This window comes from Pituophis catenifer, unplaced genomic scaffold (assembly GCF_029215685.1).
Source record: "Pituophis catenifer annectens isolate HBS135680 unplaced genomic scaffold, rPitCat1.0.hap2 SCAF_1, whole genome shotgun sequence".
Classification (NCBI taxonomy): domain Eukaryota; kingdom Metazoa; phylum Chordata; class Lepidosauria; order Squamata; family Colubridae; genus Pituophis; species Pituophis catenifer.
The window spans coordinates 23,061,875-23,082,946 of NW_027256881.1; the positions used below are offsets into that span (position 1 = coordinate 23,061,875).

At 38.5% G+C, this 21,072-nt stretch overlaps 1 protein-coding gene across 2 annotated transcripts in view; it reads right to left on the bottom strand.

Annotated features, from left to right (window-relative positions):
• Positions 1 to 20,836, bottom strand: part of SELENOI (selenoprotein I) — a 44,373-nt gene extending 23,537 nt beyond the window's left edge. For both annotated transcript variants that reach the window (XM_070946910.1, XM_070946918.1), the window contains exon 1: positions 20,658 to 20,836. In XM_070946910.1, coding sequence (XP_070803011.1) covers positions 20,658 to 20,729 — 72 coding nt within the window. In that variant the 5' untranslated portion in view covers positions 20,730 to 20,836. The remainder of the gene's footprint in view (positions 1 to 20,657) is intronic.
• Positions 20,837 to 21,072: the final 236 nt, after the last annotated feature.

The window sequence follows — 21,072 nt, forward strand, 5'->3', positions numbered from 1 at the left end:
TAAGATGATGGAATGCTCCATAACTTTCCCTGACAAGTCAGCTGCATAATAAACTATATTTAATTATTGCTTGGCAAAATATGGTGCTCCTTTTTTGAAGAAAACTGGACTGCTGTTCTCTGGCAAATGGGACAAAAATGGCAACATTATGTTATTTCACCATCCTGGCATGATAGCACCTGAAGAATTTAACCTGCATCTCAATATAACTTGCATTCTGTGAGTACAGAATGTTACTACTGTTAGATACCTGATGCCAATAAACGTATTTGTAGCTAAGGGTGGAACTGGTGTGTGTGTGTGTGTGTGTGTGCGCGCACGCGCACACACACACACTCCCTGAGTCTGGTTGTTTGCTTGCAGATGTTTCACTATCCAACTACACAATTTGATGATGTTTTCTAGTTGGGTAATGAAATATCTGGAAGCAAGCAAACAAGCTCAGAGAACACCAAGGGTATCTGGTTATAATGCCTCTACTATAATAGTTACCATATTTTTCGGAGTATAAGACGCACCTTTTTCCCCCCTAAAAGGGGGTGAAAATTTAGGTGCGTCTTATACACCGAATGTAGCCCCGCCCACCCACTGGCCCCCACCCTTTGGCCTCTCCCTCACAGCAGTTACCTCCTTGCAAGCAAATAGCAAGAAAAAACAGCTCCTTTCAGCTTCAGCACAGTCTAATTAGCACAAGCTGATTTGCTCTCAGCTGTTTTGCGCAGGGCTCTGCTGCTTGCTGCAAAGAGGTAAATTGCTGGAGCAGATTTTTTTTTCCTTGTGCTAATCAAGCTACGCTGAAAACGAAAATGTAAGTAAAGCAGGCTGTTTGCTGTAACGAGGCAAAATTGCTCAGAGGCAGAGGCAGATTTCTTTTTCTTCTTTTCCTCACCAAAAAAGGTAGGTGTGTCTTATACTCCGGTGCGTCTTATACTCCGACAAATACGGTAAGTTGTTGGATGTTGGAGTAAGATATAGAATCCCCTTTCCTTTAGTCAGTTAAGATCCTTGATGTGGTGAGAAAGCAGTACATGCATTGTCGTGCATGTACCCTAATGTTCAACCAAAATGTTGGAGATGTGACTGCTTAGATGCTACATATTATCATGTTTGGTGGACCTGTAAGAAAGTGAAGGCTTTTTGGATAAAAATTTGGTGGGTCATGCAGAATGTTTTGAAGAAAAAAATTCAACTTTCTCCACAATTGTTTTTATTGGGTATAGTTAAGGGTTTTACATTGGGTGAAATAAAGTTGATATTGTATATGATAACAGCAGCGAGATTACTGATAGGTCAATACTGGAAAAATGAAGCTATGCCCACTATCAAGGAATGGACTTTGAAGATGGCCAGCTTTGCAGAGGTGGCGAAGATTTCAGCATATCTAAAAGATCGCTCACAAGAGACATGAATGGGAGTGGAAAAAGTGGATAGATTATGTGCAGAACAAATATCAAACTAGGAAGTATCAGATAGCTTTTAATTGAAAGTGTTATATAAAGATAGAAATATTTGAATTTTGTGAAGATGAAAAAATATATTGGGGGTGGAGGGGTTCAAGTTTTATAAAAAGGGGATTTTGATTTGGATTATATTGTGGAAGTCCGGGGGGGAGGGGAGGGTTAGGGGGGGTTAGGGAGGGTTAGGGAGGTTAGGGAGGGTTGGGGGGGAGAAATGGGGAGAAAATGTAATTGTAAAACTTTTCCAATAAAAAAAAAAGATTCTTGATGTGGTGAGAAAGCAGTATCATAGAAACTGGGTTGGTTCAGTTATTTCTTGTTATTTTCAGCTGGACAAGAATAACTAAAATTAAGAATTGTGAAGCAATATTGTCAGAGATGGTATACACCATCGCTGTAAAAAAGATGGCTGAACTTCAGGATATGCCATCCTACAAATATCCAGGCTTTCTGAAATAGAATTGTGTTTGGTCTCTAAAACTGAGCTTCAGGTCTTAATATAAAAACAGATATCAAACAGAATGAGGTATCAGAGGTATATTTTTTTTTAAAAAAAGAACAAAGTTCCACAGATGTCTGAATCCTTATTTTCAAACTTGATATACACCAGAAAGAAGAACACAAATTTAGAAACTTTGGAGTCTATGACTATATACAGTGTTTTCATGAAACATTTGCAAAAATTAACTTAAGACAAGACTGGTCCAAACTGGAAAAGGAAAAAAGTCCTAATCCATCAATGGTAAACAAAATCCCATGATCGCCTTAAGGACAAGGCAGAGTGACTAACTACAAGTAGTCCTCGATTTACAACAGTTCACTTAGTGACTGTTCAAAGTTACATCACTGAAAAAAGTGATTTCTGACCATTTTTCACAGTTACGACCTTTGTAGCATCCCCATGATCATGTGATCAAAATTCAGATGATTGGCAACGGGCTCATACTTATGACCACTGCTGTGTCCCAAGGTCATGTGATCATCTTTTGCGACCTTCTGACTAGCAAAATCAATGGAGAAACCAGATTCACTTAACAACTAAGTTACCAACTTATCAACTGCAGTGATTCACTTAACAACATGAAAGGTCATAAAATGAGGCAAAACTCACTTAACAAATGACTCTCTTACTGTAACAACATACATTTTGGGCTCAATTGTCATAAGTCGAGAACTACTTGTACACTTCCTTTGTTACATAGGGGCTAATGACAAAGAAGTCTCAGTACTTTGTTGATTGATTTCTTTGACATTAAAAGGCACTAAAGGAACCTTCTGGGCTCTGCAATCTAAGGAAAGGCAGGTAAGAAATATAGCGCAGCAAATTGTCACTTATGTTCTCTTGATGGGCTGATTATATGCCATCACTTTGGTGTCAACTCTTAGCAGCCAGAGATTTTCTCTGAACCTGATCCTTCATATATACAAGTAATCCTAAAGTTATGTCCGTAATAGAGCTCAGATTTTCCATCTTTTGTCATAACGATCTTAAGTTAAAGCAGCCACATGACTGACCCAATTTTTTTACAGCAGCCATTAAGCAATTGCAGCAGTCATAAAGTAAACCTGGCATCATTAACCAAAACCAAAAATGCCAGTTTATAACAACAAAGGTAAACTGCAGTCGTGTGACCGCAGGGTGCTGTAAATGTGGGCCAGTTGTCAAGTAACTATGGGACTACTGGGGGGGGGGGGGAGCAGCCATCAGAACTTCAAATCTGGGTCATAAGTACCTTTGGGGGGCTTGATATAACAGAACTGTTGTTAACCAACCAGCTATAAGTCAAGGGCTACCTGTACTATATTTCCATAGTAATGCAAAAAACCTTCCATGGAAGAAAATTGAGATCTGTCAAAATAGTAATCTTACGGAATACATTCTGTAGCTGTGTTCAAATATTAGCTTCAGTTTTCAGATTATATATTTAGAATATTAACAATGGTTTTATTAGAACTACACTATCTGGCCTAATGCCATTTTTGCCCAATGGAAACCTCCAGGTCTGATGCTTATTTTGTCTAAGTAGTCTCCAACTCTCCAGTAGTCTTACTGATGAAACCACTTGGTGGTAATCACTTGGAAAAAAAGGGTTATTAAAGAGTAACAAAAGTTGTAAATATTGTGTTATTTCACCCAATTACATATCATTTATTCAACATCATTCTTTCCAACACCACAAATGATTACTCTCTATTGAATGGGATCCACCTTTTCTGCCTTTCAGACATTGTTGCTTTGCAATTCAGAGCCAAGCAAGAGATGCATATTGTTGGCCAGAAAGTAATTTTGGCCATCTAAAAATAACATCTTTTAAATGGATAGTTTTTTGCTATGCTATTAGCATCATCTCCAGAAACGTTTGAGACTTATTGCCATTCCATTCACTTGGCCTATTCAATTGCAGCTTCACATTACTTTCAAAACAGAACATCCAAGACATTCAGGCACAATGATTCCAGTTAATGGTGTGGAATATTTAACAGATTGTTTAGATCTCATTATTCCTCCCTTTAGATGCAAGAGAGAGCAGCCTAATTGTTCGGCCTAGGCAGAAAGAATTTTGTCATGCTGAATCAGGGGTGGGTTCTACTTACCTTTACTACCGGTTCACAGCGGGGCCGCGTGCTCTTCTGCGCATGCTCAGAAGTGTTTTAGTGACGTCGGGGTCGGTGGGTGGAGCCTCCTGCCGGTTTTACTACCGGTTCTATAGAACCGGTGCGAACCAGGGGCAACCCGCTACTGTGCTGAATATATGATCATGAACATTGGATCAAATACTGTAAAAGTAATCACATCCAGATATTCAAGCTAGGTAAGGAAGTATGTAACGAAGACTACTACTGCAATCTGCTCTGGAAAATAAAATTAGCAGCCACCAACCCAACCAGATAGAAGGAATTCTTCCTGTAGTTCAATGATCAGCACTATTCAATACTAACTAAAAGGTTTAATTTCAAATGTATATGGCTCACAGAACTCTTGGTTTTGAGAAAAACATTAGATAGCACAACAGATTTGATGTCTAAAAAATGCACAACTGCAAATGTTCTGGTTCACCTTAAAACCTGTACGGTTCCCATGAGTAATAAAGGCTACTTAAATGAAAAGTTACCAATTCAAATAAGTTGATTGGGTTACTTTCCTGAGGTATCCTGGCAGCCCCACTTCAAGCTGCAGTGTTCTGTTTGTCAATTGTTTAGTTCTAAACCACAAGGGGGAATCAAATTACTCAAGGAAATTCTACTGCAAAAAGAGGAAGAAAAGCAAATTGAGCCTAGAATATAGATATTCAAGACTATTCACAGGGACTATAATCTTCACAATATAAAGAAGATTAAATGCTAATTTAATCCCATGGTAGAACTACTTGAAAAATAGTCTTGTGTAATAACTCTTTCCCTTCCCCAAATATATAGCAAGTGTAATGGTATGTGAGGAAAGGCCTTGGGAGATGGGTGAATTGATGCTGTCTAGGGAACGGTCATATAAAACAGGGGTCTCCAACCTTGGCAACTTTAAGACTTGCGGACTTCAACTCCCAGAATTTAACTCTGGGAGTTAAAGTCCACAAGTCTTAAAGTTGCCAAGGTTGGAGACCCCTGATATGGCGGCCCCCAGGGGGAGAGCCTTCTCTGTGGGGGCACCTACTATCTGGAATGAGCTCCCCCCAGAGATACGGAGGATCCCGGATCTGCGCACCTTCCGCCGCGCCTTAAAGACCTTACTATTTCACCAGGCCGGCCTGGCCTAATTTTCCCCATCTTTTATAAAAGATTTTTAAAATTTTAAATATCTTTTAGTATTTTATATATTCAATTTTAAATTGGTTTTAAAAGTTTGGGGTTTTAAATTTGTCGGGGCCAACATTATTTAATTTGATTTTATTCTATTTTTTAAATTTTGTATTGTATGTGTTTTTATTGTTTGGCTGTGCACCGCCCTGAGTCCTTTGGGAGTAGGGCGGTATAGAAATCTAATAAAATGAAAATGAAAAAAATATAAGAAACATCATATTATCGACTGCAGCTGGACAGAGGGTGGAACAAGAGGCTCAGAAGAGACCCTCCCTAGCTTCTCAGGCTGTAAAGGAGGGGGCAGGAGAATCTACTTTCAGACTTCCAAGGTGTTACTACTATATATTTACACTAAAGTAACTTATCTGGCCTTGTTTCTGTATGGTCTATCTGGTAAGGCTGACAGCAGAGGATGGGGCTTATGTTCATCCTGCTTACTGAACAATACACCAGTTCTGTGTCACTGGAGGGCTCAGGTTATCTGAATGCAATTTACAAAACAAACACTGTGGACCTATTGCACAAAAAAGGTGGGATAGATTTACCGTGTCATTTTTCATAATTTGCATTTTACAGGAGGATGGTTTACTGCAACTATCCAGAGACCAGTAAATTTTATGGAAAGGGAAGGAGAGTTGGACTGCCCCAATAGTCTTTTTAAAAAAAATAAAAATAAAAAAATCTGGGAACAAATTCTATAGGCTAAAAGCATGAGTGTATAAAGTTTAATATCATGAAAGACATATACCGTGTTTCCCCGAAAATAAGACCCTGTCTTATATTTTTTTGAATCCTGAAATAAGCGCTTGGCCTTATTGCCATGTGCTCGTCTGATTGGGCTTATTATCAAGGGATGCCTTATTTTGGGGGAAACAGGGTATACAGCAATATCTTTAAGATAGATCATTAGCTTTTTATATGATCCTTTCAAATTTTCAGAACATTCTGGTACCAACTGTGGTCATAAATTGAGAGCTACCTGCATATATAGTCTTAACTCAGAAAAAAATGTTGTAAAAAAGAACTTACTTACTTCATATTTCAGTAGTGTAAAGATGAAGATTTCCTCATGCCTACTGTGTTTCTCCAAAAATAAGACCCTGTCTTATATTTTTTGAACCCCAAAATAAGTGCTTGGTCTTATTTTCAAGAGGTCTTATTATTTTGGGGTGCATAGAGCAAGACAGGGATTCTCTTGCCATCTTACTCAATTTCCAGCTCTGTCTCCCTAAGCCTAATCAGAGGAAATGGCGGGGACCAGCTGCGCATGCAGTTAAATATTTTCTGGGAGGTCTTATTTTCGGGGGAGGTCTTATTTTCAGGGGAGGTCTTATTTTTGGGGAAACACAGTAGGTCTTTATGTAGTTTTCTCAGTAACAAGAGAGAAGTGATCTGCCAGTGTCTTGGACAAGGATGTTTTTTTTGACTGCATAGTCTAACTTAAACTTTAGGATTCCCTGGTGATTTTCCTTTCAAGTAGTAAGCAGATACAAACCTGATTAGTCCGTCCCCCCACAATGTCAGCAAACTAAAGTTGGATGAATTAAAAGTCATAAAAGTAGCACTGTTTTGATTTGTGAAGTCATCTTGAAAATTAGTTTAAATATTTATTTTGTAATATACGTTGACAGTTGTTTTCTTCATCTTGAAAGATTTATTTGTAAAAATTAATTTCAATATTTCTTTTATAATATATGTTGACAGTTGTTTGCTTTGCATTCCTGTTTAACAGGTTGCTTTATCTCTGTAGAATTAATAAATTAAGAAAGAAAAGTAGCTTACTAAGCACTTTAACTAATGCATAAGCTGGGAAACCCTGAACTCAGACTTGCCTCTTCCAAAATCCCCTTGGGCAATTCAACCTCTTTCATCTGTAATATGGGCAGTGGTTTACATCACACCAATGTAAATGTTATAAATAGGAATGCAAGCATAGTGAGTGTATCTTGGGAGCATATATCTTGGGCATTATGGCAGACACATTAATTGCACAGAAAAAAATATTAGCAAGAGGCATATCAGGCAAATTGATCAAACACTGGTTAACCAGACTAGAGAATAATGACCCCCCAAGTCCTGTTCCAACAAGGAAAAGTGAGAAGACAGTCAGCTGACACAGTTCAAGATTCACTTAGCAGGAGGTAATTTATAATAAAGTTAGTAGTGTAATCTTTAATATATGCTCTCAATAGTGTCTGTCCTATTTCAAAATGCTGGCTCGGTTTTTAAATCTCTACAGCAGTAACATTTGCAATTCCAGTCCAGAGAGGAGCAGTACAAAAACCTACTTCTTTGAAATGCAGTGTCATCTCTTTAATAGGGAACAAATTATCTAGATATAGGTATGACAAGTCAAGACATAATAAATTAAAACCAATGTTATTTCCGCAATAATCAATGTTTGTATTATGTATACTTATTTATCTGTTCATTTTAATAACTACATAGTTTAATTTTCCATGAAGATTATAGGTATTTTCTAATATCCTGTGCAGTTTGACTCCTGGTGATTGCTTGGGAGTTCCTGCAGTTTCCTTATCAAGATTTTTTTAGAAGTGACTTGCGGCTTGCCATTGTCTCTTTCCTAGGGCTGAGAGGAAGTGACTGGCCCAAAGTCACACAGCTTGCTTTGTGCTTAAGGCAGGACTAAAATTAATTATCTCATTCCTAACTTCATGCCTTACCTACTAAAACAAACCTACATGCTTTCTGTCTCTCTCTCTCTCTACACACACACACACGCATATACATACATACATATGTGTTTTTGTATGTGTAAATACACACAAAATACTAATCAATTCCACTCAGAATTTTTACTGAAATGGGGGTAGACGTATTCTTATGAACAATAAGTGCATTTACTGCACGCAATATCAACTTGTTTGACTAATCAGGTAGACAAATATAAAATATAAAAACTAATACTTTCTTAAAATGACACAAAAATGAAAATCTGTTTTTGTATTCAACTTTCACTCCAAACAATAGCATATATGTCATCTTGATCAATGATCTATTCTTAAAGCAACAATAGAAGAAAACCATTAATAGATATTTTAATTAATCAGAAAATGAAAGCAAAAAACCCCCCACCTCTATAAGCAATAATTCTATTACATCCCCTGCCTATATGCAGGAGATATGTTAATTCATTCCTTCAGCAAGCTCCTGTTCTTTTTTCATGTTTGCCTGAGCTAGATCTGAAACTCTCAAGACCTGATCTTTTTGCATATGACATATATATATATATATATATATATATATATATATATATATAGATATATATAGATATATATATGTATGTATGTATGTATGTATGTATATATATATGTCTTGGGTCTATTATATAATTCTGAGCAAGTCTACTAAAATCACTGAAGTAAGAACTATGACCATCGCTGAGAAAAGTGTTTTCACATCAGACTTGTAACATTAGAAGGAACTCTGAATGGCATGAAACAGCATAGCAACATTTTTCCTTTTACTGGCTGATTTTAATCGATTTGGCTCCTGGTCCTCAAATATGACTTCACTTCATTCATAAATTCCGGAAGAAATAGTATGGTTTGAAGCTAGGATTAGAAGCTATGCGAGCAGCACTCAGAAATGTAGAGATCCTCCCAGCACAGATTTGATGACTTCTTTCGAAAAGAAAAAAGATGAGGAGGAGCCAGTGCAGGCAAGTAGAACAGGCTGAGCAAAGCCTTGCATTTTTCTTTAATCTGCAGTAGATCAAATTAACCTAGTAACATGTCCGCAAGAAAGAAAAAAAAAAAAGCTTGCTGCCAAATGGCAAAATCCAGAAACTGCCATTCACAGCTCTGCACTTGTCTGCACTCTGTAAAGAGCCATCTGTGCATTGAATAAGTGAAATCTTTGAATCTCTGTAGACCAGCCAACAATCTAATTCAGTGAGATATAGATTTCCTACAAAAAAGGATCAGTGCAGATCCTAGCAGTAGCTCCTTAGCAAAAACATTTTAATTTTTTTGCAAATCCCAAATCAGAGATTTGACTGTATTGAAACCATATTGAGCAATGATCCTGTTTGGGATGTTCTGATTGACTACTGAATCGATTTACATTCCATTTTTCATAGAAGATACATTACTGTAGTGTATAAATTCATCATCTGAAAATTAGTATAAAATAAACCTGTCTTTTAAAACCATGATTTGAGGATTGAATGTTCCAAATTACATATTCCCAAAATGTATTATGTATACAGGTAGTGCTCGATTTATGACATTTGAACCCCAAATTTATATTGCTAAGCGAGACAGTTGTTAAATGAGTTTTGTCCCATTTTGTAACCTTTCTTACTACAGTTGTTAAGTGCTTAAATAGCTTAAACAGTTGTTAAATGGTCATACGTCACTTTTTTCAATGCCATTGCAACTAAACAAATGATTGTAAGCCGAGGACTATCTATAAATGCTAGAGTAGATGAGACTTCTCTTGATTCTAACAGGGTCCTTCTAAAACATTCAAAGGAATTTCCAGAAAAGCAACAGCAACACAACTGACCAGGGCTGATGAAAGGCAGTTGCACAGGTGGCTGTTCCTTTGTTTAACTGAAGTTAGGTCAGAACAACTAATGCAATGTAAACATGACTCCATGGGTGAAAAGGTCTTTCTTGGGACTTCACGTTTATTGGAAATACTATGCTCCATCCAATCTCTAAGCATGCCAGCATTCCACTCGTAAATGAAGCTATTCAATGCACTTTTTCAAACACCAAATCAAATGCCCAATCCCTCGCAGTGCCTGCATTGTTCTCCATACTTATAGCTAATATTCAACACAGTGCATGGATAGTGAAAAACACATGAAATGATATATATGATGTATATTCTCAGAAGTATATTCTCCTTCTTTCAATTTTCCTGGGAAGCCAAATTATGGCTCAACCTGTGCATACCTTTGTTTGTTTGTTTGTTTGAGACCTTGCAACCTGTGCAAATGGCTGTGATTTTATTTATTTATTTAGGAGTTTGCCATGGGGCAAAAATGAAAATATTATATAACTTTAAGAAGGCCTCAACTCTGTCCATTTTTCATTAATCTCTCTGTCCTCCTCACATGTTATTTAAGATCCTATTGGGGTGCATCTTAATCAGAAAATATTTAAAATCAAAACAAGTTAATCTCAACCTAATAGCAGACTGATCATGAAGTAATGGAGATTTGTAGCTATCATCCACATCTAACTAAAAAATATACATTGACTGACTTTAAACACAACAATATTGCAAATATTGACTCATGGCAAACTGCTTGTAATACTAATGCAGAGTGCAATATACATTGATTGTACTACCTAAATACAACATAATATTCAATATTAACCACCTCAAAAAACAATTACAAGGCTAAATAATTTAGTATTTTTAGAAGCCAGAAATAAATTCAGTATGTATAAACCCTGAGTGACCTAAGAAAATCCCATACAGTTACTGGCATTTTAGGATTTCTTACTTAAAGAGGTAAACAACTGGGAGATATTTTCTAATCTACAGTCCACATTCTTAGAATTTCCAAGATAACATGCTATTGAGCCACCTTCCTCAAATAACCATTTTCCACATTTGTTTGAATGAATTGAATGAATGTAGACACCTGGAAATTGGATACTGAATGTTGTTTTGTTTTCATGATTATGCATAGAGATTAGGCTAGTTAAAGAATAAAGACAAAGACAAGCAGTCCAGAGATTTTGATTATATATGCAGTATATTGCTTCAGGACAATAGTTGAGAGGGGAAGACCTTACCTATAATCTATCACTTTATCCAACTGAAATATGCATGGTAAATGCCAACTTCCTATATCAAAGTTACAGAGCTGATTGTTGTATGTTTGGTTGGATGACTGATTTTGTTGTTTCAACCGCTTTGATTCTGTATGTTAATTTTCTTAACATCCTCCTGCCATACATTTTACAGTATTTATTTTTAAACTTCACATATTTTTCAAAAAATAATTCCAAAGCGGATTTTAGCTATTTGTCTGGTTCAGGAATTTGTCTGGTTCAGCATTTGTTTGTAAAGGAAATCAGCTTAAAGAAAGGGCTCAACTTCATTCCTTAGCATTATAAGACAACAAAAGACTCCTGTTTGAAGTTGCTAGCGCAGAGACCACTGAAGCAGAAGGCCTAATAGTTTGACTTAGAGGTTATTGCAAGACTAGGAGAAAACTCAAGAATATCAGGCTCCATCTCCCAAGAAAGACATATTGAATTACTTCAAAGCAGTTTCCTTTACAGGTAGTCCTTAATTTAAAACCATTTGTTGACAATATATCTTTTCTTGACTACTATTCAATGAATTATAAAGTTATAACTTAAAATTTGAATATATGTGAGTACTAGCTGGATCCCGGTGCTTCGCTTTGAAACTATGTGATCGAGCTTGATAAATTGACACTTACAGCTTGAATCCTCCCCTATCCTATCTCCTTCTCTCCCTCAGGCTTTCTAGCCCCTTCTCTCCATAAGAGAGTCTCGGTGGTGCAGCGGACTAAAGTGCTGTTAAGTGCTAGCACTTAGCTGCCAGCTGCCTGCAATTAGTGCAAGTTCAAATCTCACCAGGCTCAAGGTTGACTCAGCCTTCCATCCTTTCAAGGTAGGTAAATTGAGGTCCCAGATTGTGGGGGCAATAAGACAACTTTGTATAGAACAACACCGCTTGTGGGGGCCGAAAGCCCTAATAAACAGGTATATACAAAAAAGTATGTAGGCTATTGCTATAATGCATTGTAAGCCGCCCTGAGTCTACGGAGAAGGGCGGCATATAAATTGGACTAATAAATAAATAAATAAATAAGGCTTGCCCCACAGAAGCCTGTCCTATGCTATCCCATTCTCTCCAGAGTTATTTTCAAATTGGGAGGGGGAGTAAAACGTCTAACTAATTAGCATCAGAGCGTGTTAGAATAATATAGGAAATACTAATGCTCTGATGGTCGTTTCGAAAAATCCTTTCTTAGTGAGCACCTAGAAGCCAAGAGGAATATACGTAGCAAATTTCAAGTTTGTAAGCTTTACGGTCCTGGAGATTTCATGATTAATGCATGAGTGGTTTTCGCTTTTATATATATAGATACAGACAATTGTGCAGAGTAAGGAAGATACAGTGAGCTAAGAAGGTTGTTGGGAGGTACAAGTATGCAAGCTTTGTGTACCAAAAGATCCAGTTTTGGCATATTCTGTTTTTCCTCCTGAATGAACTATTCAATCTTTCCAGGCGTTTTCGACTTCCAGTCTGGAGCCGCGGCGCCACAGTCGGGGAAATAGCGGGCTCTAATGAGCCCACGAAAACCACAACTGACAAACCACCATCCGATCAGTCTTCGGACCGACTCCCATCTTGCAGGGATGAGGGGTGAAGAGGAGCGCCTCGGTGTGCCAAGAGGAACAGGCAAGTTTCTCGGAGGCCAGAGGGAATCCTCGAAGTCGGCGGTGGGGGTAGGCAACCATGGCGGCTGCCACAAAGCCGCGGTAGACCGGGACACAAGATTGTGCAGGAGAGAAGAATGAAGAGCGAATATCTCGAAGCCGGGTGAGTGACACCAACCCAGGCAAAACAACATGATTATTTGGATTTTTTTAAAAAAAATAAGACCCCGAACTTTAAATAGCGGCTACAGATCTGTGGGGCTTAAAGATTAAAAGAGGAAAAAAATGGAAATAGACCCAAGACACACCTTGCTTTAGTAAATTTGGCTTGGAACAATTGGCTTTTAACAACTCAGAAAAGTGACTTTTCTTTTATTTGGAGTGGATTGGAGAAATGTATCTCTGGGAGTTTACACCTTTGAAAGTTAATGAAGCTAATGAAGAAAGACAGACGGATGGCTACATAATTTCCATGGAGTCTGCGGTGACTAAGCAGGAGAGTGGATTAAAGTGATTTCCCTTTCCGTTTGGAAAAGAAACATTTTAAATGGCTTTTTACCTTGGATTACTTTGAAAATAACATTAGATCTATGGAATTTGGAGATCCCTATTCTGTCCTGGATGATTTTAAGAAGAAAGAAGGAATATTTTGGACATTTGACAATGGAAATTAACAAGCAAAAAAATTTAGGTGTGGCGTAGGAACAAAAGACAGGAAGTTGATGCATCACACATGGAACAGACATTATAAAGCATTAAAGGGACATACAGAATTTTTCAATTTGAACAGATGAACTTTGAAATGGAACATTTATGCACAGATAGAAAAAGGAAGAAAAGGAAGAAATAAAGTAGATAAATTTAAATGTAACTAAATTGAAATGTAAAGTTTAAAAGCCTAAAGGTATATATGATTTTTGGATAAAAACAGGAGGGTTTTTGGAGTAATAAAAATAGAAAATAAGAGATGGCAACTAAAATAGAGGATGATATATAAGTGGTTAAAATAATAAAGAAGAGTATATATTAATGTGAAACAACTTTAAGAAAATTTACTGCTTGATGTAATATGTTTTAATTTTAATTTGCAAACAAATGCTAGTTTGGTGATTATGCTTGACTAAGGTTTTATTGAACAAACTGTAAAATACACAGATTTTAGCAACAAATTATGATTTAATTTAATATATGCTGGAAATGATGATTATGAAATATATTGAGAATTAATTTGAAAGAGCATGCTGGGAAACTGACACAAAATAGATAATCATATTGTAAGAGAAAATTAAAATAAGAGGGATGGATACCAACTAGATAAGAGCTTGAGACTCGGAGGAAATACGTTGGAAACTAGTTAAAATGCTGGAAATCAGCCAAACACTTATAGGAGAGTTGGAGGAGACTATGCTGGAAATCAGCCAAACAAGAATGGGAGCCCTGGAGGGGACTATGCTGGAAATCAGCCAAACATAATATGCTGGAAATCAGCCAATAAAATGCTGGAAATCAGCCAAGCAAATAGGAGAGTTGGAGGAGATTATGCTGGAAATCAGCCAAATGATGGAGGGAGTTTAGGAGGAGACTATACTGGAAATCAGCCAAAAATAATATGCTGGAAATCAGCCAATAATGGTGGTAGACTTGGAGGAGACTATACTGGAAATTAGCCAAAAATAGTTGGTGCTCTGGAGGAGACTATGCTGGGAATCAGCCAAACATAATATGCTGGAAAACAGCTAAACAATAGAGGGAGGTATGGAAGAAAATATGCTGGAAATTAGTTTAAATAAAACATGTTTTTGTGATAAACCTATGTAACATGAAAAGTGTAATAGATAGTAAGTGGGATAAAATCAAAGATAAATTGATAAAGTTTAAGATATTAAGATTCGAGGAAAAGGGTCAAGAGATTAAGAATTAGATAGAATTTTGTTTTATAAAGTGTCATAAAAATGGAGTTATACTGAATTTGAAATTAAGATTTGTGGTGATAAAATTGTAAGGTAAATAATAAGAGGTTAGAATATTGTTAAAAATTATTTTGACATTGATAGTAAAAGATACAAGGTGAAGAAGAACAGGATTGATATATAGATATAAAAATGAGTGAAAGTTAATTTGAAATTAAAATTGTATTGATATAATGGATTTGTTTAGATGAAGATGCTAGACTTTATGTTAAAATTTGTTCTTTTATGTTTTGAATTTTTATCCGTAAAAGATGTAATGGAAAATTGTGAATGGAGCTTGTTAAAGGAATGTAAGCGTGGTAACCAACTATGACCGGATCGAGACTCTGTTCTTGAAAGTTATATTTTATGTTTATGTTTGAAAAAAATAAAAAAATATTTACAAAAAAAAAAATCTTTCCAGGCGTTTTCAATTATTACTGAAAATGGGCAGAAAGTCATTTAAAGATTTTCAAACCTGTGGCTGATTTCAGGAATCTACTTTAATAAGCACAAAAATCATGAACTGGTTAGTCCTGGGGGGCAAAACCAGGAATTTTTAGAGATAGATTACTGTAAGTGTTGTTGTTGTTTTTACATGTGGTAGGAAATGCAGTAAGGCTAAGCAGTGTTATTGCCACTCCTGGAAACACACTCCTGGAGAATGATTTAGATAAAGCACTTTTTGCTGGTTCCTGAGAATAGTGAGTATACCGTGTGTGTGGCACTTATTTTTATGACATATTGTAGACAATTCAAAAATTTGACCATAGTTTTTTTTAGCATTTGGTTTGAGAGGTACCCTTTTCCAAACCCATGGATATATTCACAATTTCACAATTTACTCAATCATCTGCTCAGTTTTATCATGTAGATCAAAGTTTTTGCCCCATACAGTACATTCGTACATCCAAGCAGTCATATTACTATTTCTGTGATTTAAAATAAAAAACATGGCATTTTTATTGTGATCCAAGACTATAAAATAAGCATAGTTTAATTATTGGAAGGCTTCCTTCCAAATTCAGTAAAACTGGAAAGGAATGCCTCTTTTGTTGACCACCTGTTTTTACTCAAGTTTTAAGTCATCTCATTTCTATTTACTGTAACGTATTACTCATATATTTTATTTCTTTGGCTATTTCACAAAACATAAAAATAAGGAAAGAAATCCAACTTAACAGCAAAACAAATTTAAGTTGGTATGATTAAATTCTTTATATTTAACATTTAAAATTAAAGGTTTCAAACATATTTCATCAGGCTTTTCAACTGCAGGTATGCATCATGGTAAACCATACCATAGTTGTGTGGAAGATTACAATAATGCTTATTCATAGCTAAGCACATTGTCCTATGTTTATTCAGCAAATCAGGGCCTCTGGCTTATTCAGTGAAAGAAACCAGAAACAACCTCCACTTGTTCCACTTGAAGCACACAATTTGCTAAACTGTGAATGAAGAGGTGTTTGTGTTGTATCTAAAAGGTGCTTGTGTTTTAATTGTATAATTAAAATAATACAATATATATATAGGTGTGTGTGCAGCATCTGAGAAAATTGCCATGAATAAAACCAAAAACAGATGCCATGGCAGACAGCCAGGTTTTTAAAGTTTTTAAGAGGGCCATCTCCAAAGGAAGGATGTTCAAAAGAGCAGGAGAGAAAGGAAATTGTCTGGTCCCTGCCAGCTGACATTCCTTGGTTGACAGACCCTGAAGTGTGTCCAACTTGCTGGACTGGATTGTCTGCTGGGTGTGCAGAATATTCCTCCTAGCAACCCTAAAGTCTGAGGAGGGACCAGGGCGTGCATAAGAGCACCAGTGTGCCTACTGTCCCTGTCCTAATGTTACCTCTATTTGTATCTATTTAATGTATTCAATTCATGTTTATACTTATATATATATTACCTAATCTGTTCTTGACAAATAAATCAATCAAAATAAACAGGGCTATTGGGCGATTGTCCACAGACCCACAGATGCAATAAGGGTGTAGAAATAGTTATGTTTCACCGCTCTTACTGCCATAAAGTAGACTCCAATAGTGTCTCTAGCTTCTGTTCAATAGTCTTTTGCCAGTGGTGGTTTAGGCATCTCTTAGTCCTTTTAAATTCCCTCAATTCTACCATGGGAACCATGAGCAAGGAGAAGACATTTCCACAGCCCGGTTGCAAACACCTCATGGCTCACTTGTTGGGGACCCCTGCCCTAAAAATTTGGGGTAAATTTTTGAATTTCTCCTTGAAGTACTGTTTCCCCCAAAAAGAAGACCTGGCCTTATTTGGGGGGGGGGGCTGAAATAAGCACTCGGGATTATTTTTGGGGAGGTCTCATTTTTTGACTTGCAGGAAGTGAATGCAGAGGCCGACAGGAGTGGGAGCACTGCTATCGCCGGCCCCATCCTCTGTCCAACTGGCATGACAAGACCCGAGCTCCAGTGTCCCTGCGGCCACAACAGGCCAAGCTTTCAGTGCGCCCCAGCCTCCACCCTCGCTGCCTGCTGGTCCTGCTGCTGCTGGGACACTGGAGCTCGGGTCTTGTTGCGCCAGTGGAGCCACTCTTGGAAGGATGCTGCGAGGCTCATTGTGCCAATGGAGCCGCTTGTGCCAGGACACCGTGAAGCTCGTCGTGCCGGTGCAGCTGCTCATGGCATGACGCTGTGGGACGCCTGGCTGCGGCAGTCCTAAGGTAAGCAAGTGTGGGGCGCGTGGGGCACCTCCAACCCCCACCATTTTTGCAAGCATAGCTCCACCTATTAGGCAAAGAGAATTTTCTCACATGATTTCCTGAGCGCTCACATTATTCCCTCAAGCTCAAGAGTAACTCAAGTAATTCAGATCCCTCATTAAGCTACAAAATTAATATCACAAATCTACAATTTCTGAAAAATGATAATTGTGCAACATACACAATCATGTGGTTAGAACATAAATATCTCTTGGCAGTTCCACAAAGGAAGATTCAGCAGAGTAAGAATTAATATCTTCTCCAAGTCAAGTATTGGTGATTTCAAGAGCACACCCATTTTTTTTTCCAAGTAATTTAGAGATGGAATTGCTACTGGCTTCTTCTAAAATTGTCATGGAAAAGATCTGTGTAATAGCGGAGTGTAGACACTGACTAGATGGTACATAATCAATCTTGTAGGATATTTTTAAAATTGTTCAATATAGTTTATACCCCCAGTATTTCCACAAGTACTAATCAAACCTGACTCCACATAGCTTCCCAATTCAGATAGTCAGAAAATGCTGCCACCTGCTGAGACAGGTTTTAGCAGTTCAACTTTTATTAGAGAAAGGAAATGTGAGCTACTGGCTGCATTCATGCATTGTGCTAATTCATGCATTTAGCTGGTTTTAGCAGTGTATTTTGAATGTGAACCCAGACACTGTCATGAAATTACAGTTTATAATTATCATGCTGTGCTGGCCCTGCCAATAATAAACCCAGATTAAACAAATGAAAGTTCAGTACAATGTACATATAAAGTCATTAAATTTCACATGCAGCAAGATGCAGAAAAGGATAAATATGGTCCAAAGAGAAGAATTATAACGCAAAAGGGTTGTTCTGCACACTCCTTCAGGATTAAGGCCAAGATTAAAATGAAAAAATCTGATATTCCATGAGAATTTTAGGGAGCAGTACAAGTAGTCCTTATTTAATGACTGCAGTTGAGCCTGTGATTTCCATCAGAAGTCATTGCAATCATTAAATGAGTCACCATGTAACTTGACTTGATTTCACAACCATTTTTAGGATGGTCATAAAATAATCCACCATGGTCATTAAACTAATTGTGTGCCCATTAACTGAATCACCTGTAGTTAAGCAAATCCATTCTCCTGAATGGCCTTTTTGCCAGAAACACAATTTGAAAGTCACAAATTGTTGTCATGTGACTATGGGATGCTACAACCAGTCATAAATGGAAGCTAGCTGTCAAGTTTCCAAAATGCAATCACGTGATCACGGGGTGTTGGTGTGCAGGAGTCGTAACTTTGAAGCTAAATTTTAATAACTTTTCTCGTGCTGTCATAACTTCAATGGTTATTGAATTTATGGTTATTAAATTTATACACTTAATGGTTATTAAACGTCTGTTTTCCAAAGGCCAGATAAAGAACAATGGGTAGAAACTGATCAAGGAGAGATTCAACTTAGAAATAAGAAGAAATTTTCTGACAGTGAGAACAAGCAACCAGTGGAACAGCTTGCCTTCAGAAGTTATGGGTGCTTCATCACTGGAAGCTTTCAAGAAGAGACTGCACAACCACTTGTCAGCAATGGTGTAGGGCACTGGTGGCAAACCTTTTACTCACCGAGTGCCGAACAGGTACACGCTTTGCGCGCTTGCGTGCTATCCATGCTAATGTGCGACTCTTCCATGCGCTGTGTGTACAACCGCACCATCTGCACATGCATATGGCTTTTGCGCACCCCCATGCGCTGCGTGCGCATCCACACCATCTGTGCATGCATGTGGCTTTCACGCTGCTCCCCAGTGCGCTGTGTGCACAATCGCACCATCTGTGCATGCATACAGTTTTCGCATGAGAGCTCCGAAGACCAGCTGGGTCCCCTGAATTGGTCTCATGCACACCGGAGGCCCGAACAACAGCTGTGGTGCGCATGCATGTGCAGCTGCAGGTGAGTTGGGCGACAGCTCGCATGCCCGGAAAGATGGCTCTGTGTGCCACCTCAGGCACGCGTGCCATAGGTTCACCATCATGGGTATAGGGTCTCCTGTTTGAGCAGGGGGTTGGACTAGATGACCTTACAGGTTCTTTCCAACTTTTGTTATTCTGTATTCTGTAAACAACTGGTAGTTAAGAGGGCTAGCCATCCAAGTAGAAAACCCAGCAAGTTTACAGAATGATGATAAAGCACAAGCAGCAGCAATTTCCCAAATCTTTCCCTTCAATACAACTTGAGGAAGGTGAGCCATTAATTTTGTAGGGAGAAGTTCCTTTTCAGAGAAGGAAAAGAAAGGATTTTATATGTTGAGGAAACCTCAAAATCTGCAAAAGTAAAAAGAAGTGCAGTTTTTAATCCATCTACAAAAAGAAAACAAAATACAAAAACAAACTCAAAGGGCAGTCTCAATGGATCACTTGGTATTTTTCTGCTTTCTGTGTTTCTATGTGGTAGAAGACAATCTATTGAAAAGACTTAGCTTTGTGATTGAACTCTACATGACATGGCTAAAAAGCAATCAGCAAAGTCACCAGTAGAGTTAAAGTATTCCCACTGTCATAGTTTATCTTGGGAATTTGCAAGAAGCAGAGATTACGGTACCTGGCAACTAGCTACTGGATCCTACTTCCCTTTTGTCCCTATATTCTAGGAAGAAGACTCAGTTTATAATTCATGGATATCATAAGAGTCGAAATTATATAATTTTTTGTCATGTCCATATTCCATTCTCACAGTTTCCAAAAGATAGTAGAGAAAACATTACACAGCCATACAGTGAAAGCACATCTGTGTGCAAAGGGATTTATTCACAAGCTTAAAGCCTCAAAAGCAGCTTCTTGGCAAGCATAATGGGCAAAACACAGAATTAAAAAAAAATAAATGCACGCATGCCACAGATGTATCTTTACTAACTCTGAGTCACGGCTCTGAAATGATCCAGGGGGATGGGCAGGTGGAGACATCGCAAATACCGTCTTGTGCCATAATACACCCCCCCCCCAAATTTTCAGCCAGAAAGAGGCCTCCTTTATTCCAAACAGCGGCCCTTGCTCCAAGGTGGACTACAATTCCCATCATCCTCGCTCCTCTCACCCTTCGAGTTAGCGGCAATGGGAATTGTAGGCTAATTCATCCGGCGAGTGGAGGAAAGACCAGTACTGACTGGGCACGGCTGCTTCCCGCATGTAAAAGAAGCTGCTGCTGCTGAGCCGCGGCTGAGCTATCCGAGCATCGCGTGTCTCCCTTGAGGGATACCTCCCGTCGCCTTCCAGCAGCTCAGGGCGTCTCCTTTCCCCGCAACCCCAGCAGCTCTTTCCCTCCTTCGGGAAAAGCCCGAGGAAGCCCATCGTCTCACCTTGTAGTTATCGAAGCCGGCGAGCTGCTCGGGGCTCACGTAGTCATAACCGGCCATGGTTAGCAGCGACATCAGATGGATCCGCTATGCAGAAAAGGGGCCCAGTCCGTCTCGCCCACCTTTCCCACGCGAGGCTACACAGGGAGCAGGAGCGCCGCCCGCATAAGAGACACACTGTACGCTCGTTCTGCCCGGCTTCGAGAATAACAGGGGAAGAGGAGGAACTCCCCCCACCCCCACCCCGCTCCAACCCCTCGCCGGATTCCGTACTTCGCTGCTCCTCCTCCCGCGTAGCAGCTCCAGATCAGCCCATCCGTGACGTCACCGAATGTCTCTTTTTTCCCCCCCTCCCTCTCTCTCTCTCTCTCTCTCCTCCCCGGCGTGCCGCCATCTCGGATGAAGCTGAGGAGCTGGG